Source organism: Zootoca vivipara, chromosome 15, assembly GCF_965207765.1.
Source record: "Zootoca vivipara chromosome 15, rZooViv2.hap1.1, whole genome shotgun sequence".
Taxonomy (NCBI): domain Eukaryota; kingdom Metazoa; phylum Chordata; class Lepidosauria; order Squamata; family Lacertidae; genus Zootoca; species Zootoca vivipara.
The window spans coordinates 9,864,992-9,892,792 of NC_142598.1; the positions used below are offsets into that span (position 1 = coordinate 9,864,992).

The 27,801-nt window shown below is 48.9% G+C and overlaps 1 protein-coding gene across 2 annotated transcripts in view; it reads left to right on the plus strand.

Moving 5' to 3' along the window:
- The first annotated feature begins 431 nt into the window (after nucleotides 1–431).
- The window catches only part of ELAVL3 (ELAV like RNA binding protein 3), a 77,447-nt gene continuing 50,077 nt past the window's right edge, over nucleotides 432–27,801 (plus strand). The window contains exon 1 of one of the 2 annotated variants that reach the window (XM_088658687.1): nucleotides 432–1,256. In XM_088658687.1, coding sequence (XP_088514813.1) covers nucleotides 1,248–1,256 — 9 coding nt within the window. In that variant the 5' untranslated portion in view covers nucleotides 432–1,247. The remainder of the gene's footprint in view (nucleotides 1,257–27,801) is intronic. The other variant, XM_088658688.1, reaches the window with a different exon arrangement.

The window sequence follows — 27,801 nt, forward strand, 5'->3', positions numbered from 1 at the left end:
TTTCTGGGGCAGGATGCGCGAGACATTTCTCTACCACCTGTTCTACGCCTTCCCCTAAATGGCGCCTTTCCTCGCTTTATCTTCTCCCTGGGCTGCTGGGTGGTCTAAATGCCCATCTGAATGGGCGTCTGCAGCGGGGGGCGGGGGGGGGCGGGGAAGGGTTCACCGTCGGGAGATAAAGGAAAGGGAGAAGAAGCAAAGATTCAGAGGGGGGCGCTTCTTCTTCTCTCCTTCGCGCATTTCGTTTGCCCATCGTTACCTCCCCACGCAGCTTCTCCACAGTGTGTGTGTGTATTGGGGGGGGGGGGGGTTCTAAGCGGAGCAGGGAGGAGCGCGCCTCCGTGATGGCTCGCCGCTGCCAACCAATGAGCGGGGGCCCTGTCAGTCTTGGGTGGGGGGGCTCATAAAAGCTTCTGGCCCGGCAGGTGGGGGGCCACTGAGGGGCTGCGCGGGCGGCGGAGCGAGCCCAGCTGCGGCGGCCGGGGCCCCCGACGGACTAGCGCCTCGCTCGCGGCCAAGGACAGGCCCCGAGGGGGGGCCCGGAGAAGAGAGCGCCCGCCCATCCCCCTCTTTCCCCCTCCCTCGCCAAAATCCCCGGGTGTAAATAGTCAAGGGCGTTTAAAGGACCATTGTGTGAATCTCCGCGAGTCGCTCGCCTCCCGTCCGTCCCTCCTCCGTTTCCCCCCCTTTTAATTTCCCCCCTTAAAAATAATAATCCGCCCCTTTCTCTCTCTCGTTCTACTCCCCCCCTCCCGCGTTCTTTTCTTTTTCTGTTTTCTCCGCTCCGTTCTCCTCTCCTTTTAACATTCCTCACGGATCCCTTCTCCGGGCTAAATCCCGCTTCGACGCCCATCCTTTCTCCTTTCCCTCTTCTTCCGTTCCTTCGCCGCCTCCCTTCTCCTCGGGAGGGAAGCTGGGTTTTTTTATATAAAAAGAAGGGTTTTTATTCCCTCCGCTTCTCCCCCGCCCCCCCGGCAGCAATTTATCCTCACTTCCTCCCTCCCCCCCACCTCACCCGGACGGTCCCCCCCCCTATTTTGTATGCGCCACCGTCGCCGGGGGGTCCAACTCGCCATCGATCGGGAAGGCAAGGCGACCCCCGCCCCGTACCCGGGGCCAATCCGTTCCGACCCGCCCCACCCGAGGAGGAGGAGGAAGAAGAAGAAGAAGGGGGCGAAGAAGCCCGATTCTAGAGCCGTCCACGGAGCCGCCGCCGCTGCCCGGCAGGATCCCGGCGCGCCCTAAGCATGGTCACTGTAGGTATTTCGCGGCTCAGGCGCTCCTTTGTATGCTTCGGGGGCGGCGGCGGGCTGGATGGATAAATGGGGGAAGGGGGGAAATGTAGCCGAGACGGCGCTCCAGAGAGCCCTGCCCCTCCCCGCTGCTCGTTTGGGGGAGCTTTGGCCTTGAACGGGGAGGTGAAAGAGAAGGCGAAATCTCTGCCGCGGAGGCTCTCCGCGGGCGCATTCGCCCCCTTCGCCAGGGACACGCGCGCGCACACGGGGGGCTCTTTGGAGACTCGGGAGCGTGAAAAGATCCACACGACGCCCTCCACGCCGAACCGCCGAGTTGAAAGATTGCCGGCGGGCGGAGAAGGGCTAAAGAGCGTGTTCACACGATCACACACACGTATCTGGACTGTGTCAGCTATAGTACATTGTGCAGGTTGGAGCGAAGGGCGAGCCTCCCTCGGGTTTTCCTTGGGGAGGGTGTGCGTATTCGAGTGCATGGCCGAAGCGGATCTACGGTAGCTGCGTCTCGGAGGATGATGGAATCGACCATAACACACCAAAGCATCTATTCTAATGGGGTGTGTGTTTCCTATGCGCGTGGTTTTTTTTTCCTTGGAGGAGAAGGGAGGAACAATTATGCAGATACAACAGTCTTTTCCTGCACGCATCCATCACCGTGGAGGTCGTGCAAGAAGGGGAGAGAAGGACATTTTGCGCTCCCCCCCCCCGTGTTGCCTCCGCAGGGTGGCCCAGCTTAAGCCAGATTTCTAGCTCAACGGATTGCAATTTTGGATGCAACCCGACGGATTTCTGGAGAGATCCGAGAGATATTGCGCGTAGGAATTGGGAGGGGAGGCCGTGTCTGGGCGTTCTGTGCGCCTCGGTCGCTTCGGGGTGTGTCTCTCTCGAGCTGGCCGCGGGCAACCGTTGGTGCTTCGCGCACGTCTGGCTGGCTGCCGCCGCCGCCATGCAGGCGCGCGTAAGGCACGCCGCTTTCTGGGCTGGGTGGGATCGCCGCCCGCGGGTCACCTCGTGCTTGACGGGGCCGGGAGGCGCTTGGTGGCCCTCTCCGCATGCCGCCCTCGGGCGCGCATCTCCAAGCGGCTGCTCGGAGCCAAGGAAGGAGCTGCAGCAGCCCCGCTGCCTCCGTCAATGGGGCCTTGGAGAGGGGAAGGGCAAGCGGCGAAATGAAAGCAATCCGGCTTGCCACGGGACGGGCGGGGGAGCCGACGATGCCGTTGCAAGGGGGCTTCGTCTAGAACCTGCATTTCTCCGCTGCTGCTGCCGCTGCCGCCGCCCCTCTGCACGCAAGCGGGGGAGGGACGCGCAGCCCTCCTTGGCGCGTTGCATTTTTGTTGCGCGCTTGCAAATGCCATCCTTTTGAAAAGCAGCATCGCGCTCTCCCGCTCCCCCCCCCACCTCGTCCTTTATCCTAGACTAGAGAGATGTTCCCATCTGGGCCCCACCCCACCCACCGACCCACCCACCCCCCGCGAGCTGGAGAGCGAGTCTGCAGGCAGGGGGAATTGCAGGCGAACAAAAGGAGCTGGCGGCAGCATTTCAGGGAGGGGTTTAAGTGCCTCCCCCGACGCACAATCGGCTTGTACTGAGGCTGTTGCAAATGCTGCCAGGAGGAGGAGGAGGAGACGACGGGGTGGAAATGCGAAAAAGGGATGGGGGGGGGAAGCGTGCGTGTCTCAGGCGGCGGGAGAATAGGGGTGTGAGATGGCGAGGTTGGGTGAGCCGCAGGGAGGAAGGTGGCAAGACCCAGTGGGCTCCGTGTGTGTGTGTGTATGTGTATGCGTGTGCAAGGGAAGCATGGCATGGGTGGGTCTACTCTGTGACCAGACTTCCCTCTGTGCAATATGCTCCTGGTTGCAGGTAGGCGGGGTGGGGGCAGATATGAGTGCCCCTGCTCATGCCACATTTAGGGTTTTAAAAAGCGGAGGAGGAGGGGAGCGCGGACCACCGTAAGGTGAAAACGTAGCCTTTGTAGATGACACAAAGCCATTTTGACCTTGTAGCGGTTGCTCAGTTGTGCACTCCTGCCGTACTGCAATGTGCACCCCACCCTCTGGGAAGCATGGGCATGGAGGGAGAAAGGGGGGGAGTGTAGGGCTGGAGTGGTGCTTTCTTTCTGTAATAGCTGTATGCACCGCATCTCACTTGTGGGTGTAAAGGCAGGAGGGGGGGTGGTAGAGAGAGAGAAAAAGCCACAGGGTCAGCAATGCAGCAGAGAGAGAGAGAGAGATGGAGAGGAGGGGGAACTGGGTTCTTAAAGTTACAGTGCAAGAAAATGGCAGCTCGAATAGGCTGTCCCCACTCACACGGGCAGGTTAAAGGGTTGACTTCTGCACTAGGGAAGCCAATCTGTGCCAAGGTTGGGCATGCCGTTTCTGCAGGGCAGTTTGGGATGGGGATCTGTGGGGCCTGGAGCAGGAGGGGGAAGGCCTTAGCTATCCGCTTGATGCCTGACAGGTTGAGACACCACCCCCTATTCCTAGTGAAACTCCAGCAATCTCCACAATATGCCTTACAGGGCAGAAAAGAGAGACTGTCGCCTACAACCCTTCACACCCTGGTTTAGATTTTGAGGCATTGTGTGTGCGAGAGTGAAAGCGAGAGAGATCTGCAATAGCTCCTTCTACATTTGGGCAGTAGCAGTATTGTCTTCCAAAACGTGGCACAAATGTGGTTACCGGCACCCTATTTAAAATAAGCAGCGCAGTTGTGATGCCTTTGTGTGGGTGCCCGTGTGATGTCTACTTATTAATAACATTTGGCCTACAAAAAGCTTATGGCATCATAAATCAGTCTCCGAGGCTGCTAGTTGTCTTTTGTTCCACCAGACTTTCACAGCTGCCCCCTTGGGATTTGGCTAACAAAAAATATTAAATTGGTTGATCTTCCTCTTATGTAAGGTCATTGCTATTTCCACTTCACAGATGGCTAAACTGAGTCTGGCTTCTGATCAGCTGATGGTGACTGGGATTTGAACCCTGAGCCAAGGGCAACCACGCAGTCCATTGGAACCAATTGGCTCCTCTTGGATTTTGTGCTGTGTGTGCGTTTTCCTTATGGAACTGCATGCTCTGTGTCTTCAGTCAACCTCTGGGTGAATAATTCTATCACGTGGGCTTCCTAAGGCTGTGAGATGAAATACAGATCATGTAGAAACATAGAGTAGCAGGGTCATCTAGTGCAACCCCCTGCAATGCAGGAACCTAAACTAAAGCATCCATAAACCTCTGCTTTAAAACCTCCAGTTAAGGAGCAGAACTGAAATCCTGCAGGGTGTAGCTAAAATGGCCTTGACCAGTAGATGCTCTAAGCCTTGTCTTTTAAGCTGGCAAGGAGTGTGCGGTCTGTCAGTCATTCCAGAAGGCTCTGCTCTCTCTCCCCCCCTTTATCCCCCTATTTTTTGCCACGTATGCTTTCTAAGGCTCTCTGCTGCCCACCTTTATCTGCCCACCAAAAGACCCCTTTAGCTCCTGGGTCTTTTCTCCCACCCATCCCCTAGGGGCAAAAGCCAATCCTGGATCAGTCCTGATGGGAAAGAAAGGCTAAGGGAGAAGGGGCGATTACAAGGAGACACAGGAAATGGCCCAGGATGTTTTAGCCTCATTGCAGGAAGGACTCAAAAGGTTCTTCCTCTGCCGAGGGCCTAATCCCTTCCCATGTCAGAAGGCCTCACCCAAAGCTTTTAGTGTGGTGCTAGCAGCCAGGGGCAGGTGGGTGGGGTGGAGCAGGAATTCCCCCCCCCCAGTAGCAAGTTCAGACACGAAATTGGCCCTTTTGGGGGTTCCATCCCTGTTTCCAGCCAAGGAGGGAGCCAGCCGGCTGGGAGCCAGACCTCCTCGTCGTTTCTGTTAGTCGTTATGCGCAGCTTGGGGAACGGGACTTAATTGTGTTGTGTGAGATGGTCGCAGCTGCTGTGCTTCACCAGTTGGCATGGCTGAAGCCTGGCCCAGGCTCTGTAAATAAACATGCTGTTTTTCACTCCTCGCTTTTCTTGTTTCTCCACCGTCTTAAGGCGCAAGTGGCAGCAGCCTCTCCGTTCTCCCCCTCCTCCCTGACCCTAGTAAATCAGGGCTAGAGGCAGGGGAAGCGTGGCATTCAACTAAGTGCTCCCATGCCGTGGGGTGGGGGGAGAACTCCACAGCAGCTTACAGGGTGAGCCGTGTCCATTAATTTCAGTGGGTCTGCTCTGAGTAAGACTTGAGCTGAATAAAGTTGGCATTTTCTCAGTGTTACCAAATGGCTTTGTAATTAGTAGCCAACAAATGACCTTGTCACTTGGGCTGCTTGTGGTTTACAGTGGAACCTCGGTTTATGAACACCTCGGTTTATGAATTTTCGGTTTATGAACGCCGCGGACCCATCTGGAACGGATTAATTCATTTTCCATTACTTTCAATGGGAAAGTTCGCTTCAGTTTATGAACGCTTCAGTTTATGAACAGACTTCCAGAACCAATTACACCCATGCTTCAGTTTATGAACGCTTCAGTTTAAGTACTCCGCGGACCCGTCTGGAACGGATTAATCCACTTTCCATTACTTTCAATGGGAAAGTTCGCTTCAGTTTATGAACACTTCAGTTTAAGTACTCCGCGGACTGTCTGGAACAGATTAATCCACTTTCCATTACTTTCAATGGGAAAGTTCGCTTCAGTTTATGAACGCTTCAGTTTATGAACAGACTTCCGGAACCAATTGTGTTCATAAACCGAGGTACCACTGTATATGGCTAGACTGCTACACGCCAGAAGTCTGTGACTCCCTGAGCACGTAATCTTGTGCAATATCTTGAATCTGGTACAAAGTGCACGTTCTTGAGAAATTCACCACTGAAATCTTGGAGGGTCTTTCATACGGAAACATGGAGTAGGTATCACTGACTTGGCTGGTTATCCCAGTGTTACTATCTTACTTCTGGGTTCTAGGCATGCCTTGCTATTTCTCCTAAGGCTTCTCCTTAGGACACTTAGGACAAACAAAGCAAAAACCACAAAAGGAAAAACCAAGGAAAAACCACAAAAGTCTACAAAAGCAAATACTTGTTTCAGTACAAAGTGTGCCAGTTTGGAATTTATTTGTGTATGTGAAATTTGCACACTGAACCTGGATAAGGGACCCCTGACCGTTAGGTCCAGTCGCGGACAACTCTGGGGTTGCGGTGCTCATCTCGCGTTATTGGCCAAGGGAGCCGGCGTACAGCTTCCAGGTCATGTGGCCAGCATGACAAAGCTGCTTCTGGCGAACCAGAGCAGCACACGGAAACGCCGTTTACCTTCCCGCCGGAGCGGTACCTGTTTATCTACTTGCACATTGTGCTTTCGAACTGCTAGGTTGGCAAGAGCAGGGACAGACGGGAGCTCACCCTGTCGCGGGGATTCGGACCACCGACCTTCTGATCAGCAAGCCCTAGGCTCTGTGGTTTAGACCACAGCACCACCCGCATGGTATGGATAGATCTGATTATCAGGTGAGGAACCTGTGGCTTTCTGGATGCTGTTGGACTCTGACTCCCATCATCCACAGCCAGTATGGCTAGCAAGTAGGGATGATGGGAGTTGTAATCCAACATTTGGAGGGGTTCTTTAGCAGTGTCCCCCATCTTCTGATTAAGGCCATCAGGAGTTCACAGGTGACCTAGCAAGTCACTTGGAGACAGGCAGGCAGCACGTGCTCCAGGATTAATTTTAACACATCACCTGTAATCAGCATTCGAAATTTGGCAGGTGCATTTTGCACCTGCCTGTCAACCACTTGTGACCAAGTTAAGACGCCAGGCGCCAGGATGCCACCTGACATCACCATCTGGAGGTGCCTGCCATTGGGTTTTAAGTGTTCCTCATAGCCTACCACCTTGAGCTTTTGGGGTTGGCCCTGCAGCAACCTGATAGATTTGCTGGTCTTCCACTCTTACAACATCTTGATGATGTTCCACATCCACTCAAAAATATCCACACCTACGGTAATAAGGACCCCATGATCATGTGCAGAGATTATGTCCTCTGTGCTTTCTTGAGACATTATTGTGGTTGCCATTAGCTGTTTTGTGTGGTGCATATTTTTTTTGTCTTAGGGAGAATGCTGTGCCTGTGATTTTCACCTCTCCTTGGGGTAGCTGGTCTTTAATATAGCTCTTCACGCTCTCTGGTTGTTTCATGCAAGCCCAGGGTGGTTTTTGGGGGGCCATTCAGGTTGTTTTCTCCCTGGAAAAGACCCTGATGTTGGGAAAGATTGAGGGCGCTAGGAGAAGGGGACGACAGAGGACGAGATGGTTGGACAGTGTTCTCGAAGCTACGAACATGAGTTTGACCAAACTGCAGGAGGCAGTGGAAGACAGGAGTGCCTGGCGTGCTCTGGTCCATGGGGTCACGAAGAGTCGGACACGGCTAAACAACTACAAGGTTGTTTTCAGTTGGCTTTTGATGATCAGCGTCTCTTGTCTCATCTTTTCAGTGGTTGTGATGGTTCTTGGCAGACGCAGTTTTCTGAGGGTTGTCTTGTTAATTCTGCTCCTGGAACTAGAGTCGCAAGGGAGGGAATAGACCTTGTAGTCTGGATCGGCCACTCTGTAACTAAACCACATCCAACAGATGCCTCTCCTTGAAAGGTTCCTACAGTTTTTTTGGAAATATGAAACACTTAGAACACTCCAAAGCACTGTGCTTTATATGCTCAATAATATTATAGACAGCTGGTTCCATTATGCACTAGGAGGTTCCCCCCATTGTGTCTGTGTGTCTTCTAAAGCTACCTGCTTATAGGTACTCCATGAATAATTGCAGCCTTTTGTGTTTGGGCATCTTTCTCATGGTGGTTGAAAAGGGCGCTTGCTTCTTCTGGCCTTTGGTTGCTAAGCTGGGCTTGCATGTGCATGAACTTGGAGTCGTTTCTAGTTAGCCTTTTTCCATAGCTCATCATCTTGCTGCGCCCCTGTTCCAATTGTGCCCCAGACCACATTCCTTTTGGGGGGCTCAGGCAGATGCGGCCACCAGGAACTCTTGCAGAAGGGATGCCCTCGCTAACTTCCGTTTGGTGGGACTTTCCCTGCCGCTTCAAGCCATTCACTCTTCTTGCACCTGGATGCATCCCTGGTTCTTCCTTCCCTTCCTTGTCTGTCTTCTAAAGTCCGACTCAAAGCACTCTGGCCCTGTGACTGCCATGGCTCAAGAGGCTGCCATCTTCCGTGGCTTTCAGCCACAACTCCTTAAGTTCTATCCCAGGACACTTCAGATTCAGCACCATGGAAGCTCAGATTCTCAGAACGAAACAAATGATGTGAAGATCAAGTTGCTCAAATGTGTCTATTTTGCACAATAGGCTCTGTGCTCAGGATTTTGGTGTCCAGGATTTATATATGATGCCGAGCAGGGGAACAGAAAGCATGAAGGACATAGAGGGCATCGGGACTACACAACGGATGCAGTGATTGATACCCAACCCTGACCATTGGAAGCTCGTTCCACCTTTGGCTTCAGATGTTTAGTTTAACCGGATCCTGCCCACATGGTTTTTAGTGAAAACCTAGAGCCGTATTTGCTGCATTTAAAACAAAATCTGTGGCAACTTAAAGATGAAAAGAATGAAGGAGGACGATCTTTTCATAGCTGGGGAGGGCAATAAAGCAAATCTGGATCTTCTTGTGGATCACTGGATGATTTGCAGCAGAACGAATGGCAAGAGTTTCTGACTCTTAATTGTTAATAGCAACAACAAAATGGCATCCCTCCAGCCTTCTAAAGTAGGCCAATCCCCTGAGCTGCAGTAACTCACTCCGGTACAGATTTGTATGTTTATGTGCAGATCATCTCCATGCTTGAGTCCTGGGTCCCAGTAGGCTCTTCCCCTGACCTACCATGTTCCGCTGGCTGGGCCCTCACCATCGAACCTCTATTTTGCATTTTGCATTTGGCTTTGGTTGGTTCTACTTAGGATTTGAATGAAAACAACAACAAAGTAGAGCCCACAATCCTGAAGCTTGTCCTTGCCCTGGGCTTGGAGGCATTTTAACCAGACGCACAAAGTGTTCTGTAATCCAAGCACTTTTAATCAGGTTGGGCTCTCGTAGCCCCTGAAAGTGGATGCCACAATAAATCTGTGGGTCTTTCAGAGTCTCTTCCAGGGCTTACTCTCAGGTAAGTGTGCATAGGATCGTAGCCAGAGACTCAAACCTTCAGATTTTAGAGATGTAGGCTTACACCTTATTGTTCATCGTGACCCCAGTTTGACCCAAGAGTTTATTTTGCCCCCCTCTGGGGCTTTGGAGATCTTTGGTGAGGGTGATGGGAGAGAGCTGCTTCTGAGAGCCCCGTCCCAGCGCAACAGCCATAATGTTCATGGTGCTGTGCAGACGCATCGTTGGGCAGTTGCACTACTAAGTTGGCAATGGCTGCAGCCTGGATTTCCTGAGGCGTAGCTGGAAAACGTCTCCCCCCTGCAGCCCCTCCTTCATTTTTAAACCCACTCAATGGGCACCGTCGGACTGAGCAAGGCAGCTGGGCCTTATCACGCAGGGAGCATCGCGGCCTGGCCTCACAGCACCCTGAATGCTCAATTTCACGCTGTGCATGAAATATTCAGTGCTTGCTGCCATGTTTGCGTGAGAGGGAGCAGGCGCACGATTTCTCCTCCCCCGCCGCTGTGCCTTCTGCCTATCCATTATTCAGCGGCTTTCATCAGGTCCCTTGGCCCTGCCTCACAGACAGGCAGAAAGGGGGGGGTCTCCTCCTTTCTGCCCTCAAATCTCTTCCCTTTTTTTCCTCCCCTGCCTACCGCCCCCAGCTGTTCCATCACAGCGGCTTCCCTCGTGCTTTCAGCAACGACCATCATCTAAAGGGCAAGCGACTTGGCCAGTTCTGGTGACCAGGGCTCCTCAGTGCTGCCCTGAGAGAAGAGAGCGGGGGGGGGGTTGTTGTCTAAGGGGATGCCTGGGAGCAGTGGGCAAGCAGGCGGGCACCGGCAAGAGTGAGGCTGGGGGGCCAGAACTCCTCTGAGTTCTGCTGCCAGCTCTAGGAGGAGAGGAATGGAAAGAGCACTGCTTGTTATATAACTGCTGCAAAGCTCCACTGGACAAATCGAAATGACTCAGCAGCTTGCCTTCCGCTGTCTTCTCTGAACAGTAGGGAAACTCTGGTATCTGCTCCAGATCGCAACCCAAGTGTTGACAGATGTGCAAGCGATGGCGGCCGCTCTCCCGTGCATGAGGGTGCAGTCCATTTGATGGCGATGTTTGTTTTTTAATATATATATTCTTGCTCCTCGTACCTTTGTTAAGCTCCAAGGACATCAGGGTAGGGGGTATATACGATCTCCTCGCTTCCCCTCCTCCTTTTAAATAATAGTCACAGCGACCTTGTAAAATAGGTAGGCTGAGATGGAGCCTGGCCCAAGGTCATTTGCTGAGGTTTGAGGTCAAATGGGAATGAACCCAGCACTCCCCTGTCTCCGGGTCCAGTACATTATCTGATTGATGGATTATGTGTGTGGGCAAGTTCTCTTCTGTGCTGAAGGACAGTTCCCTATTGGCGCGGCACATCTTCCAGATCTTGGAGAAGAAGCACAAGGATGCTACACACAATTCCATGTGCCTCCTCTCTATAGGATTTGTTAGGCACCATGCCTTGTGCTTGTGCATCATTACAAGATGTTTATCTACTCCAAGATTGTGATTTTGTGTGTTAACTGACAGTCAGTTGTGATGTCCCATCTCTTCATATCAATCCTGGCATGCACTGAATCCAGTTCGACTGACCCCAGAATGCTAGGCTTTGAAACTTTTCAATGGTGAGAGCACTTCCTGATCTGTCGATTAAAAAAAAGCAAGAAGGGGGTGGTGTGGAAAAGGAAGGGGGTGATCCGAGAGGTACTAATGTTGCTCAGAATGTGAGAGTAATGAGGTGCCCATTTGCATTTCCTGTAGTCAAATCCAGGTATCCACAAAGCAGCATGTAGCATCAGAAGCAGCATTTAGTGCACATGTGGCTGAAACTTCACAATGCATTGCAGACTCCGCATTTCCCCCCCCCCCTAGCACAGTATCGGAGGCTTCCAGCAACTAAACCTTATGCAGCCAAATAAGCCTAGGCCTTTATGATCCCTTTGCTGCTGTGAACAAGCAGCGTGTAGGGGGTGTGCCCACCAAAATCTGCATGCCACACAATTGTACATCTTAAATTTTTTAAAGTTCAGCGAAAGTCTTCCGCTTTCTGCTATGATGACAACATATGTGCTGTCTGCTAATATGTCACAAGAAAAGTTGCAAGGTGTCTTCTTTTTGGTTTTGAATACTTAAAAATATGCATACGTAGCTCAGTGTGTTGACAGATGATTAAGCGGGCATTGCTTTTCCAGTCACTTGAAAGGGGTTTAATTGCTCCCAACCAGTTAATTGGTTTAATGCTGCAGACCTACTGAGAACAGGTTTAGAAGCTAAAAAGGCTTGGCTGAGCGGAAGCCCTTCAGTCAAGCTAGGGACCTGACCGGCACTCTACCGAAATCCCTGTCCAGCAGCTGAAATGCTAGTCTGTGCTCTTGCCAGTCTAAAGTTTCTCAGAGGGAGCAGATCTATGGGCTGCTGGTTGCATGATAATTTCATATTGCAGACCTTCACTCATGAACAAAGTTAGTGCATGATCTAATGCTGAGTGAGACATTAAGCTTTCCTGGTGTGTGTTTTGCATGTCATTTTCTCAAATTATAATCTCAGAGCCATATTCATGTATGCACACATGCGCTTTGTAAGGTGAGATTGATAGGCCCCCCCTTCCCCTCCCACCCCAGTGTATGTATGCTTGGAAGACAGATCCTTGCTTCTGCTTTCAGATACCTGTGCTGGTCTGGAAAGAGAAGATTTACATTTTCCCTTTACAAAATGTATGCTTTAATGTATGCTTTAAAGAGGGACCCAGGTGGCGCTGTGGGCTAAACCACTGAGCCTAGGGCTTGCTGATCAGAAGGTCGGCGGTTCGAATCCCTGTGACGGGGTGAGCTCCCGTTGCTCGGCCCCAGCTCCTGCCCACCTAGCAGTTCGAAAGCACGTCAAAGTGCAAGTAGATAAATAGGAACCGCTACAGCGGGAAGGTAAACGGCGTTTCCATGTGCTGCTCGGGTTTGCCAGAAGCGGCTTTGTCATGCTGGCCACATGACCTGGAAGCTGTACGCCGGCTCCCTTGGCCAATAACGCGAGATGAGCGCCGCAACCCCAGAGTCGGTCACGACTGGACCTAATGGTCAGGGGTTCCTGACCTTTACCTTTTATGCTTTAAAGAGCTATTTTTCACTTAACAAAATGCAGACAACCTTCCCTCTTTTTCTGGGCCGCTTGTGTAATAATATTGAACTTTCCAAAGGGCAGCACAGTGGAAGGACGGAGAGGCAAACAATACTATATAGAATGTATTTGAGAAAGTTACTTCCTGTGCAGATAAGCTGAGCAAAAATCTGTTTACTATATAGATTTAAAGACTCTGGATTAGTGAGGATCCGAGGAACCATATGTGAGTGGGTGTCTACTCCCCCATTTTATGCTACGAGGAAATGGTCCACCCAGTTTGACACCATATTGCTCAAACTTCCTCCCCCAGGATAGGTTGGGGGGGGGGAGAGAGAAGCTGGGTTTCCCTCCCTTAAAGAATTGGGGAGTGTGAAGGGAAGGGGAGGGAATGTAGCTGCCATGACTAGGACTGTAGCCCCTATGTTCAGCTTCTGATCAATAATAATAATAATAATAATAATAATAATAATAATAACAACAATAATAATAATAATAATAATTTTATACCCTGCCCATAGGGACCCAGGTGGCGCTGTGGGTTAAACCACAGAGTCTAGGGCTTGCTGATCAGAAGGTCGGCGGTTCGAATCCCTGTGACGGGGTGAGCTCCCATTGCTCGGTCCCAGCTCCTGCCCACCTAGCAGTTCGAAAGCACATCAAAGTGCAAGTAGATAAATAGGGACCGCTCCGGCAGGAAGGTAAACAGCGTTTCCGTGCGCTGCTCTGGTTCGCCAGAAGTGGCTTAGTCATGTTGGCCACATGACCCGGAAGCTGTCTGCGGACAAATGCCAGCTCCCTTGGCCTATAGAGCGAGATGAGTGCCGCAACCCCAGAGTCGGACACGACTGGACCTGATGGTCAGGGGCACCTTTACCTTTACCTTTTTTTACCCTGCCCATCTGGCTGGGTTTCCCCAGCCACTCTGGGCAGTTTGCAGCACATAAAAAAATTGTAAAACAATACAGGGTTGCCTTCAGATTTCTTCTAAAAGTCAGATAGTTGTTTATTTCCTTGACATCTGATGGGAGGGCATTCCGCAGGGCGGGCGCCACTACCGAGAAGGCCCTCTGCCTGGTTCCCTGTAACCTCACTTCTTGCAGTGAGGGAACCACCAGAAGGTCCTCAGAGCTGGACCTCAGTGTCTGGGCTGAACGATGCGGGTGGAGAAGCTCCTTCGGGTATACTGGGCCAAGGTCGTTTGACTGGGTGCAATTGGGATCAAGGGATCCAACAAGATATGGCAGCAAGGAATACATTTTTGTAAGCTACTATAAAGCAGACCTTCTGCAGCCTCCTGGTTACTTGATCCAGGACCTGAGAGCTAAGACTTCAGTGGGCTTGAACAGAATCCTTTGGGTTGGCCAATTCATTGGAAACAGTGAGACTTTGGGTTTTCGTGAAAGCGAAGCAAGTAGTTATTTAATTTATTACTGTATTTCTTTACTACTGGGGAGGGGCAAAGGCACTGGCTGGGTATCTTTCTTCAGTGCTGAAATAACTTGAGCAGCCTCTTTAGTACTACCTGTTTTGACTAGGAGGCGGCATCATTTCTCCATCTTTGGCGGCAAATTATCTTGGACTGTTCCTGAGAATCCCGAAGCAGCACAGAGTTCACTGAGCAGAGCTGTTTGTGGAGGAAGGGGGGAAATAATCTGGTGGTTTTTTTCCACCTCTTTGGACCTGTGGTGGTTTAATACTCGTGGACAGTGCAAAACTTGACTCTTGTTTCTAGCAGGAACATTTTGAAAATGGCTCCTTTTCTGAAGGCTGCTGATCCATTTTTAAAAATCCTAATTGGTTGCCAACCAATTAAGGTTTTTTAAAATGGATCAGCGGTCTATTTTTTGAACATATGAATAGATTTGAATACATTTGCACACTGGAAAACCTCCTTGGATTGTGGAGGAAGCGCGACAGCATCTCAACTGTGAGAGCTTATAATTTAGCTAACAATAGCCGCCAGCCATCGTCAGAAGGAAAATCCATCTTTCTTATTTTCCTCTTCGCCAAAACTGAAGAACGCGCAAGGCCCTCCTCACATTAATCCATTGTGCGATTACCTGGCCGGTAGAGATCACGGTCTCTTCCTTCACGATGACGCTTCTCGTGCTTTAAAAGACCCATGAGAATTCATGCTGGTCATTCCAAACTTAGAATTCGCACAGAGGGTCAAACTGTAGGTCAAAAATGGACGTCATAAAAGTGTGCGTTTGCAATGAGCCACCATGTTTCAGTTGCAGAAAGCAAACCCTGGAAGATCCCAATCCAGGCTGCCACCACCCTATGAGGAGAGGAGATGGATTTCCTTCCCATGCCATTTTCCTGCTGAGCATCAACAGTACTTCAGTTTGCCCCCGGTAGTTCTCTTTGTAGTTAACAGCGGTGTCCGGGCAATTGTGGTGGTGCATGTTGAGGGGCGGCGGGGGGGGGGGACACACATAAAGGTAAAGGTAAAGGGGCCCCTGACCATCAGGTCCAGTCGTGTCCGACTCTGGGGTTGCGGCGCTCATCTCGCTCTATAGGCCGAGGGAGCCGGCGTTTGTCCGCAGACAGCTTCCGGCTCATGTGGCCAGCATGACAAAGCTGCTTCTGGCGAACCAGAGCAGCGCACGGAAACACCGTTTACCTTCCCGCCAGAGCGGTACCTATTTATCTACTTGCACTTTGATGTGCTTTCGAACTGCTAGGGGGGCAGGAGCTGGGACCGAGCAACGGGAGCTCACCCTGTTGCAGGGATTCAAACCGCCGACCTTCTGATCAGCAGGCCCTAGACTCTGTGGTTTAACCACAGCGCCACCTGGGCTCACATGTTGAGGGGCGGGGGGGACATAGCAGGTCCTAATCCACATCAGGGCTCCATAGCAGGTTCCTTTGGAGGAAATAATGGTTGCAACATCAGTGTTGCCACCAGTGGCGCCAACTTGAACAAAATATTGGGGGAGCTTTCCCCTGGCAGAGGCTGCCCCACCTTTCTTCCTTACCTGGCTCCAGGCATGAGAGGCGGCACTGCTCGGGCTGGGGCTGGGGCTGAGAGGCTGAGCCAGGGGGCTCACGGGGGGGACAACGGCAGGCCCAGCCTGCAAACACTCCCTCCTCTCCACTCCTGGACACCAGCAGGCATCCAAGTCCCCTCCATGGCAGGGGGCTTGCGAGGCGCTTGGTTCCAGGCTGAGGCCGCCAGAGGAGAGGAAGGAAGGAGCCTCGGAAGAAAGGGAGAAGGGTGGGCAATTGGGGGTCTTACCTGTGCTGTTATGCCGCAGCGGTGGAAAAGGAGGCTGAGGCAGCTCGGCATGGTCAGTTTGGGGGGAGCAGTGGAGGGGTCTGGGTTCCTTAGAGTTGATGCCCATGCTTTAAAGCAGGCATAGGCAAACTCGGCCCTCCAGATGTTTTGGGACTACAACTCCCATCATCCCTAGCTAACGGGACCAGTGGCCAGGGATGATGGGGACTGTAGTCTCAAAACATCTGGAGGGCCAAGTTTGCCTATGCCTGCTTTAAAGTGTATGTTTAACTTAATGGTTAGTTTGGCTTTGAAATATAATAATAATAATAATAATAATAATAATAATAATAATAATACACTGCCCATCTGGCTGGGTTCCCCAGTCACTCTGGGCGGCTCCCAACAGAATATTAAAAACACGATAAAAGATCAAACCTTAAAAATCTTCCCTAAACAGGGTTGACTTCAGATGTCTTCTAAAAGTCAGATCATTGTTTATTTCCTTGACATCTAATGGGAGGGGGTTCCACAGGGCAGGCGCCACTACCAAGAAGGCCCTCTGCCTGGTTCCCTGTAACCTCACTTCTCGCAGGGAAGGAACCGCCAGAAGGTCCTCGGCTCTGGACCTCAGTGTCCAGGCTGAACGATGAGGGTGGAGACGCTCCTTCAGTTATACTGGGCAGAGGCCGTTTAGGGCTTTAAAGATCAGCACCAACACTTTGAATTGTGCTCGGAAACGTACTGGGAGCCAATGTAGGTCTTTCAGGACTTGTGTTATATGGTCTCGGCAGTCACTCTGAAACAGACCTCTGAATAGTAGACCACTTTTGAAAGTGGTGACGAGCTGGTTCTAACTTCACATGTTGTAGTTGGGTACCAACAGCACCCATCAAGTGCTCATAGAATCACAGTATTGTAGAGTTGGAAGGGATCTCAGTGGTCATTTAGTGCAACCCTCTGCAATGTTGGAATCACAGTTAAGGAATCCCTGACAGATGGCCATCCAACCTCTGCTTAAAAACCTCCCGTGAAGGAGGTCCACTACCTTCCATGGGAAGTCCATCCCACAGTCAAACAGCACTTAGAAAGTTCTTCCTTCCTGATGTTTAGTTAGAATCTCCTTTCTTGGAACTTGAATCCATTGGTCCGTCTTCTACCCTCCAGAGCAGGAGAAAACAAGTGTTGAAGGTCCTGCATATGTAAAAAAATGCTTCATGGCCCCTTATAATACTAAGACGCTTCTCCACACTCCCTGCATAACCTCTAAGTACTATAAAGAGGCATTTACCAAATTATAAAGGAACGTGCTCATTATAGGTAGTCCTTGTGTGCAACGTGTAAAATGAGATTTGGCTTAATCTCATGTCGGTTTGAATTTGTTTTGCATCAGTTGTCCAGTAAGATGTATTCAAGGACTTGCAAGACTGCTCATGAACTCTAAACTAAGGAGGGATTTAGCCCAACGGGATGAGCACGAATGTGCAGGATCTTCCCTCTCCACTTAATGTTGGAATAGTTTTGGCTAAACTTATTTGACTAAGCTGGATATAGCCTATCTTGATTTCAGCAAGGCCTTTGACAAGGTGCCCCATGATATTCTTGTAAAGAAGCTGGTAAAATGCGGGCTAGACAATGCTACCATTCAGTGGATTTGTAACTGGCTGGCTGACCGAACCCAAAGGGTGCTCATCAATGGCTCCTCTTCATCCTGGAGAGTAGTGACTAGTGGGGTGCCACAGGGTTCTGTCTTGGGCCCAGTCTTATTCAACATCTTTATCAATGACTTGGATGATGGGCTTGAGGGCATCCTGAGCAAGTTTGCAGATGACACCAAATTGGGAGGGGTGGCTAATACCCCAGAGGACAGGATCACACTTCAAAATGACCTTAACAGATTAGACAACTGGGCCAAAGCAAACAAGATGAATTTTAACAAGGAGAAATGTAAAGTACTACACTTGGGCAAAAAAAATGAAAGGCACAAATACAGGATGGGAGACACTGGCTTGAGAGCAGTACATGTGAAAAGGATCTAGGAGTCCTGGTAGACCACAAACAACAGTGTGATGCAGCAGCTAAAAAACCCAATGCAATTCCGGGCTGCATCAATAGGAGTATAGCGTCTAGATCAAGGGAAGTAATAGTAACACTGTATTCTGCTCTGGTCAGACCTCACCTGGAATACTGTGTCCAGTTCTGTGCACCACAGTTCAAGAAGGATACTGACAAGCTGGAACGTGTCCAGAGGAGGGCAACCAAAATGGTCAAAGGCCTGGAAACAATGCCTTATGAGGAATGGCTTAGGGAGCTGGGTATGTTTAGCCTGGAGAAGAGAAGGTTAAGGGGTGATATGATAGCCATGTTCAAATATATAAAAGGATGTCATATAGAGGAGGGTGAAAGGTTGTTTTCTGCTGCTCCAGAGAAGCAGACACGGAGCAATGGATTCAAACTACAAGAAAGAAGATTCCACCTAAACATTAGGAAGAACTTCCTGACAGTAAGAGCTGTTCGACAGTGGAATTTGCTGCCAAGAAGTGTGGTGGCGTCTCCTTCTTTGGAGGTCTTTAAGCGGAGGCTTGACAGCCATCTGTCAGGAATGCTTTGATGGTGCTTCCTGCTTGGCAGGGGGTTGGACTGGATGGCCCTTGTGTTCTCTTCCAACTCTATGATTCTATGATTCTAAGTTTCAAGTTGTGCTTATAGTACACTTGGTAGCTGAAGGCCAAAGCATTGAAACCTTCCAGCAAAATCGAAAAGGATAAGGGCAGAATACATCATCATCATCATCATCATCATTTTATTTGTAAGCCGCCTTTCCACAGTTAAGAACAATGCTCAAAGCGGCTTACAACCTGACAAGATTTACGTAATTACAAAAGTCACAAACAATAAATAAACCACATCAAAAAAATACACGGCCAAATGGAAAACAATTTCCACATAAATCAAAATCTAAAACTAAGAATGCAGTATTAATCTCACAGTTTAAAATGACATAGGTAAAAAATAGCAGCAATTTAAACAACAACAACAACAACAACAGCAACAGCAACAACAACAACACAAAGCCCTCTCTGCCCAGTAGTGGCAGCAACCCTAGGCCAGGTTGTGAATGACCTCAGGCGCTGAGCAGGGGAGTCCTGGGTAGCAGCCAAGCAGAGGAAATTCAAGGTAAAAGATTCCTAATTTGCAAGAGCCATTTGGCGATGGAACACAACTTTTTAGGGAGGCCATGGAATGTATTCTGAAACTTTTAAAATATGCTGACAGAAGATGGAAAGGCAAGTAGACACTGAGATGTTTGGTCTTGAAGTTGTTTCCATCTTGCATAGTTTAGGAGGCTGTGGTTTAGGAGGCCACATTTCAAGATGTCATCTTGAAGTGGCTTGGACCCACACATGCTCCAGGTTAACATGCTAGGGGACACTTGCCCCTCGCCCCATTGCTGAAAGCAGTGCAGCCATTCTTGTGATTTCCCTAGAGTTAATGGTAGCCCAGAAAGCACTGGAGGAGGGGAGGAATCCTTGAGAAATGCTGCAGTTGTTAGCCCATCCATGCTGCAGCCTCCAAACATGGCAAAAAAGGCATGTGTGCAAGTGTGAATACCATACAAGCATTTTTTTAAATACAGTTTTTTTGCATTTACAGTCTGAGTCATATCAGGGATTGAGGGTGTGGGAAGTGGATTGAGGATCAAATCTGTAGGTTTAAATCTGAACCACCTATTCAGAAGAAGAAATACTAAAGCAAAGCCTTTTTAGCAGAGTAAAAAACACTTAGATGTTTTGCAGTTTATTAAAGCTTAGGAATTGGGCAGTTATACCCTTTTATCCCTTCTATTTGTGATCTCTTGGGCCTTCCCTCTTCACCACCGTTGCAGAGAATGAACCATGTTTTTGTAAGATAAACAGAAAAAGGGTTTACTTACATTTCAGTGCAGGCAGCAAATACAGCAGTGTGCAGAAAAATACTTTGAGTTACAGTAAAATGATATGCATTTGTGATTTGGGCTGCAAACCCCAAAGGGGAAAGTTTTGTCAGTTAGAGGGCTGAGCTGGGTGTTCCTTTGGCAAAGGTGTGACTGACTCAGCCAGGAAAAGATGGTTCGTGTTTCACAGACAGACATCCCGATTCTCAAACCAGAGATAATTGGAGGTTGGTAATTAGTTCCAATCTACATTTAGGCTGCAGCAGCTGGCATCTTCTTTTGTCACCTATTGAACTGACTAGGGCAGAGAGAAACATGGCTGTTGTCTTGCTCTGAGCACATGGGACAAGTCTTAAGTTTCATGACAGAAGCAGGCATTACATCCCAGTTTCATTGACACGCTCTGCTTTGAGGTGCCACTCAAAGGTCGTAGTCTCCAAGCAACTCTTAGGTTGTGCAGTTCGACAAGGGAGCAAGCCTGATATAGCCTCAGGTTCTTCCTGCCTTGCTGGAATAATTGTAAAGTGTTGGGTCCTTTTCAAATGGAAATGGAGGAGCTTAGGTTGTGTACATATTGCTGGCTTGAAATGCAACTAGGTTACTCTCTCAATTTGAATCAAAGCTGGCTTGGGGAGAAATGCAGAGGGTGGAATTCAACATAGCAGTACAGTCATACCTCAGTTTAATTACGCTTCGGTTTGAGTACTTTCAGTTTAAGTACTCCGCGGACCCGTCTGGAACGGATTAATCCACTTTCCATTACTTTCCCTCCCTTTTTTTCTTTTTGCTCTTTCCACTCATTTTATTTCGATTTCAGAAACAATTATATACAAAAAAAGAAAGCATAGTACAAATCAAAAACAGATCAAATCATAACCATACCAAAACAAATAATACAAACAAATAATAACAAACTATATTATAAACGGTAATGTAAAAAATAAAGTATTATACAAGTTTGAGCTCAAACTCATAAATCGAAAAATTATAAATTCTAAAGAAAAGGAAAAAAGGAAAAGATAGAGACAAAACAAAAACATAACATTACAGATTAAAATTGACTCCTCACTGTCCATACATTGCTTCCCTTTTAATTACACTCAATCATTCTTGCTTCCATCTTATTCTCACTCATAACTTTGGTTTCAATTCCTCGTAGCTATTGTTCTTCCCTGTTTTTCTTTCAGTATAAGCATATCACCAAATCGATATTAAAGTTTTCCTTTATTAAATAATCCTCTACCTGTTTCCACTCATTTATATATTTTTGTTTGGGAACATTCCTAATTGCTGCGGTCATCTTGGCCAGATCCATAAACTCCACCAGTTTCTCCTGCCATTCATATAGGTGTTTTTTCTCCTTTCCAGTTTTGAGCTAAGAGTAACCTAGCTGCTGCACTGGCATATAATAATATATTTCTTTTTCCTTCAGGGATATCTTCTGGGACCATACTCAGTAGGAATAGTTCGGGATTTTTCTCGAATGTAATTTTCAGCATTTTTTCAACTTTTCATATATATCATTCCAAATTTTTTGGATTTTCTCGCATTGCCACCAGCAATGATAGAAATCTCCTACCTGTTTCCATTACTTTCAATGGGAAAGTTTGCTTCAGGTTAAGTACACTTCAGGTTAAATACAGACTTCCGGAACCAATTGTGTTTGTAAACCGAGGTACCACTGTAAGTAGGGTACTTCCCCAATCTCCTCCCCACACGCCTCCTAAACCTGTCCTGGGGATTCCCCTAACCCTCCGGATGGTTGGATGGTTACCCAGGGTGGGGGCAAAGGCCCTTTGAACAAGCAGGCCTCATTTTGCTTGCACAACAACTTAGTTGAAGCCACGCATGAATTTCCAAAGGAAACGAAGTAAGAAATTCCTCTACGTCCCCATCAGCTTGGTGTTATTTTGCCCTAATCACGGCACCAATATCCCCACATATTCCAGTCGCACAAATCAAGTCCCCAGCCATGGTAGTGTTGGTTTGAAAGTCCCATAAAGAAGGCAATCAGGTGCTGAAGCTTCATTACAGATGGTTGTTTTCCGAAGCTTCGTTTGTACAGAGAGAGACTGGAACAAACATGCTGGTCCCCAAGAATGTGTGGAAAGTGGCAAAGCATTTCTGAAGTGGTTCAACTTGGTGGGCTTCTGTCACAGAAATAGGTTGGGGAGGCACTTTGACGTGGTTTCAAACTGCTAGGTTGGCAGGAGCTGGGACCAAGCAACGGGAGCTCACCCTGCCGCGGGGATTCGAACCGCCGACCTTCTGATCGGCAAGCCCTAGGCTCTGTGGTTTAACCCACAGCGCCACCCACGTCCCTGGGGAGGCAGTGGTGGAATGGCTGGCTTTGCAGTACCAAAACCTGTGTTTATAATACGAGGAAAGCTTCCCCCCCCCCACGTTTCCCATGAAGACTTAGGTGCTAGGCGGTCAAATTGTTGAGTCAACACAGGCCCTTTCCTGGCTTTAACCTCTGTGCTGTTGCAATTTCCAGGATGCAATTCCAGGGGGACTGCTTAGGGGTGTGTTGCCACCTCAGCCTCACAGACAATGCACTCCACGTGGATTATTCCTCCGGAGTGCAGCTGTTATTCTCTGCCCAGCTCATGGGTTTGGGAAGGGACCACAGCTCAGTGATATAGCTGTGGTCCCAGCTCCAGTTTTGATCCCTAACATCTCCAGTAAAAATGATCAGGTAGCAGGGAGATGAGAGAGACCTGGAGGACTGCTGCCAGTCAGAGGAGGCGGTATTTGGAGTAGATACAGCTACCTATGCTCACAGTGGGTCCTTGCCACTGTGAGGCCAAGGGAGACTTGTCATCTGGGCAGCCCAGGACCCCCATACACTCTGCCCAGTCTTGCACCCTGGAGAGGTCACTTTGGTGCTGCTAATGCAGCGATTTGACTTCATCCCCAGAGGCCCACTCCAATGTCTCTCAAGACAGAAGGATGCCAGCAAATTATCCCCTACTTGGTTGCTGGAACAGTAGTTCTTTGGGAGCTAGACTATGTCATGCTATCCACACTTTATTAAAAAGCCTATATAAATTGGCTTCTTTTAATTTGAAGAAAAGCAAAACATTGACCCCTAATTTGGAACGTGCTGTTGATCAGGATCCTGCACCAGTTTCTGCTGAAAATGGTACCTTCTTGGCTCGACGTACTGTATTTGCTACTAGGGTGCCTTAAAGGAACAGGACAATTTTCAGCAGGAAAATGGCAAATGTGGTCCCCACCCACAATTGGGAGTGTGCTCCAGATCAGCTTGTCCCCGTGGCCTTTTCTTCAAAATGCAAGTGTCCTGCTTAGATTTTATTTTTAATTTTTTTTGGAATTAATATAATGTGGTATTCCCTTCAATATTTTTCAGAAGGAGTGCATTGTCAAGGTCATTTAACACAGACTGGTTGTTTAAAGTGTTAAGAGGTTTAGACAGATTCTTAGAGGATAATGCTCTATTGTTGAGTAGTAGTGATGGCTAGTAGCTTCTGCATACCAGTTGCTGGAAACCGTAAGAGTGAAGGATACTCTTGCGCTCAGATCCTGCTTTTGGGCTTCTTCCCTTAGGCCAGAGTTTCCCAAACTTGGGCCTCCAGCTGTTTTGGGACTACAGTTCCCACCATCCCTGGCCACCGGTCCTGGTAGCTAGGGATGATGGGAGTTGTAGTCCAAAAACAGCTGGAGACCCAAGTCTGGCAAACCCTGCCTTAGTCATCTAGCTGGCCACTCTGAGAAGAGGATGCTGGACTAGACAAGTCACTGGCTTGGTTTAGCAGGGCTGCTCTTAACGTTGTCAAAAGCTGGTGAATGTGATTTTTTTCTGTTCTTTGTAAATTGTGGACCAAAGGGCAAAAAATAGACCAAATGAGTCTGAAATGTTTGGCCTGAATATATATTTTTGTTTAGGTCCCAGCTGAACGAGTAGCTACAACTGCTTGTGGAACTCAGTGTTAATCTGGATACCTGACATCCCTTGGCAAGAAGATCTCAGTGCGGGTCACTGTATCTGTTGTTATGGGCGAAGCTCAAGTCTGCAGCAGCGGCTGATGGAGATGCAGGGAGGGAGAGCTTCCTCAGCTGGGAGGGGGACCAGCTGGGAGGCTATGGGAGTAGCAGTCACATCCATTTCGTCATGATGCTCCTTGTTGATGTGAGCAAATCATGTGTTTCGATGCTGAGAAGAGAGGCAAAGGATCCAGGTTGCTGCCGTTCCTCTCCATTTGTGGCGCCAGCCTCGGTTCCATTCAGAGAGAGCTCTTCCTTTGCTCACAGAAAGCTCATTTGCTTTCCCCAGCTTTTCTTCATTTTGTCTCTTGCTCTGCAGTGTCTCGTTTTCCTATTTTCCTAATCTCAGTTTTCTGGCTGCATTAAGCAGCTCTTGTGCAGCTGCACAGAAGTGACAGGAAGTTTGGGGCCTGATTGTGGGGACCCAGGTGGCGCTGTGGCTTAAACCACTGAGCCTAGGGCTTGCTGATCAGAAGGTCAGTGGTTCGAATCCCTGTGATGGGGTGAGCTCCCGTTGCTTGGTCCCAGCTCCTGCCAACCTAGCAGCTCGAAAGCACGTCAAAATGCAAGTAGATAAATAGGAACCGCTACAACGGGAAGGTAAACAGCGTTTCCATGTGCTGCTCTGGTTTGCCAGAAGCGACTTTGTCATGCTGGCCACATGACCTGGAAGCTGTACGCCGGCTCCCTCGGCCAATAATGCGAGATGAGCGCGCAACCCCAGAGTCGGTCACGACTGGACCTAATGGTCAGGGGTCCCTTTACCTTTACCTTTTAAGCAGCTCTTGTGCAGCCACACAGAAGCGACAGGAAGTTGGGGGCCTGATTGCGAGGTATGCTAAATCTTGAAAGTCGACAGTGTATCGTGGGACTGTTCCCCAGAAATGCAATTATGCCTGGGATTGTTTTGCATCGAGATGGGTGTTCTGTTGCAAAAATGAGCCATTGTACTGTATAGATCACAGAATTTTAGAGTTGGAAGGGACCACGAGGATCATTCCACACTCTACAATGAAGGAATCTTCTGCCCAACATGGGGCTCAAACTCACAACCCAGAGGTTGTCTACTGATGGAGCTATCGTATGTGTGAGTACATCAGCATTTTGCTAGTGGTCAAAGGGGAGGAATGACTCCCCCGATGAGGAAAGGTTACAGCATTTGGACTTTTTAGTTTAGAGAAAAGATGAATATGATGTGGCATGATGGAAAGTTGTTAATAATAATAAAAATAATTTATTATTTATACCCCGGGCGGCTCCCAACAGAATATTAAAAACACAATAAAACATCAAACATTAAAAACTTCCCTAAACAGGGTTGCCTTCAGATGTCTTCTAAAAGTCAGATAGTTGTTTATTTCCTTAACATCTGAGGGCGTTCCACAGGGCGGGTGCCACCACTGAGAAGGCCCTCTGCCTGGTTCCCTCGAACCTTACTTCTCGCAGTGAGGGAACCACCAGAAGGCTCTCAGAGCTGGAACGATTATGCATGAAATTAGATGGAGAAAAGGTCTTCCTCCTCTGTCATAAACTTAGAACTTGTGGACAACCAAAGAAGCTGAATGTTGGAAGATTTAGGACCAGTGTTAGTAACTGAGATATGAAAGCTAGGAGCTAAATGACACCTTAAACCTAGGTTATGGACGCAACAATGCAATGTCTAGGCAGTTTATGGTAGCAAGTATGCAAAGCCAAAAATGAATGAACTGCAGTTAACAAATTATGTTCATTTTTCACATGGTCAAGTCCTTCCCTTGCCCACCCCCCTAATATTCTTAAGAGGGTCTTTTCTCCAGTCTTCAGAGAGTAGCTGAAAGTGGGGAGGCAGAAAAAGGTCCTCCTTTCCTTCCACTCTGTGGTTTTACTCCAAAATCTTAGGTGCAGTACTGCTCAGAAACTGCTTGCGCTAATGAAATTCCTTGTCTCAAAATGCACCTAGAACAATGGGAGTTTCGAACACTGTTTAGGACAGATAAAATAAAGTATTTCTTCATGCAGTGCATAGAACGAACTACAGAACTCACTCCCACAGGAGGTAATGATGTATGATTTAGTTGTATGTATGTATGATTTAGTTCCTGCTTTTGCAGGGGTTTGGACTAGCTGACCCTTGGGGCCCCTTCCAACTTCTGTGGATGACCGCCTGGGATTCATGAGCCATAGGCAGTGGCAGAGGAACTCTCTCCGCCACCCAGGGCGGGGCGAACCGCCCAGCGGCGCATGTGCAACTTCCGTATGGACTGCGCATGTGTGGCAGCCCGTATGGACGCTGCGCGAGAACAGCAGCCCATACGGGCTCGACCGCTCTACACCTGGGGGGAGGCAGCGGGCCATCTTGTGACCCACCCTCCCGGGTGGCACCCGGGGCAAACCGCCCCCCCTTCGTATGACCCTGGCCATAGGTCGAGGTCCTGCACACACAGACATGCCTATACAGTGGTACCTCGTTTATGAACACAATTGGTTCTGGAAGTCTGTTCATAAACTGAAGCGAACTTTCCCATCGAAAGTAATGGAAAGTGGATTAATCCATTCCAGACGGGTCCGCGGAGTATTCAACCTGAAGCGTACTTAACCCGAAGCATGGGTGTAATTGGTTCCAGAAGTCTGTTCATAAACTGAAGTGTTCATAAACTGAAGAGAACTTTCCCATTGAAAGTAATGGAAAGTGATTTAATCCGTTCCAGATGGGTGGGTCCGCAGCATTCGTAAACCGAAAATTCATAAACCGGGGTTCCACTGTATTTGGATGAGTTACAGGTTACTGTTCAATGTTACTAAGCAATTACAGGTTTTGCTGAACTCCTTCAGATCATCCAGCAATCTGCCAGTAGATCCAGTTTTGCATTCCTTCCCCTCCCTATTTTGAAAAGGGCGAATAGTTGCCTGTGTGGCTAGGTGCAAACTCTTGAGAGCAGCCTTGTGATGGTTCTGTTCCTTACCCACATTTTGCTCAGTGGGCCTTGTGTGGGACGCCACATCTGCTTTTAGTTTTTCTCACTATTGTGAACTTCAGACATTTCACATCAGCAATTTGGCAGCTCAGTAAACCATCAGCTTTGTCATCAAGTCTTACAGAGTCCCCTACTGGGTTTTGCCCTGTCTGGGCTGTGGTGGCAATGGAGCTGTTTGGATGTCTTCTTCTTCTTCTTCTTCTTCTTCTTCTTCTTCTTCTTCTTCTTCTTCTTCTTCTTCTTCTTCTTCTTCTTCTTCTTCTTCTTCTCCTCCTCCTCCTCCTCCTCCTCCTCCTTCTCCTCCTCCTCCTCCTCCTCCTCCTCCTTCCAGGCTTTCCCCCACTAATACAAGGGTGAGGAATGGAAGACGTTGCTTTTAAAAATAAGGTGTGATTTTTCGCATAATCACAAGGTTCCCGGAATGGAGCTGTTAAGTACATTACACTTTGAAGGCTTCCTCTTTGAAGTGCACAATAAAATCCTGAGAATAACTCAATGGGGATGGGCTAGAAGGCAGTAAAGCTCAGGATATCTTGGTTGGTGGGGCTCTCGATGACAATGTGAGGCCATGGAGTCCAAGCTGGAAGAAATCTCTCTGCATGGTCCAGGGCTGGGAAGGGCATGTGCACTTCTAGGAGTCAGATATTCCACACGGCGGCCTGTGATGTAATGCTCAGCACAATAGCTTTTCCCATTCCCATCAGGTGTGGGCCTGCTTGGGTGAAGTATGTGAAGGCATCACCTACACCAGGCGTGTCCAACAGGTAGATCGTGATCTACCGGTAGATCACTGGAGGTCTGTGGTAGATCACCGGTTCCCCCCAAAGAAGCTAAAAAACTTTGGCTCCCCTAAAAAAGCTCAACATCTTTGCCCTGCACCCCTAAAATGACCTGAACCATGAAAAACAGGGCTTTCCTTCCTAAAAAAAAAAGTTTAATGTTGCTTTCCTCTTCCCTATAGAAGCTCAACAACTTTGACCTGAACCACCCAAAAAGGGGGTAGATCACTCCCAGTTGTTTTTAACTCTGTGAGTAGATCACAGTCTCTTGGAAGTTGGCCACCGCTGACCTACACCAACCCCATTGCTGTTGTTTACAGTGCAATTTGCAAAGCCGCCTTTTTGACCATGAGGGTTCTCAAACCAGTAAAGTTATAAGGAAAGGATA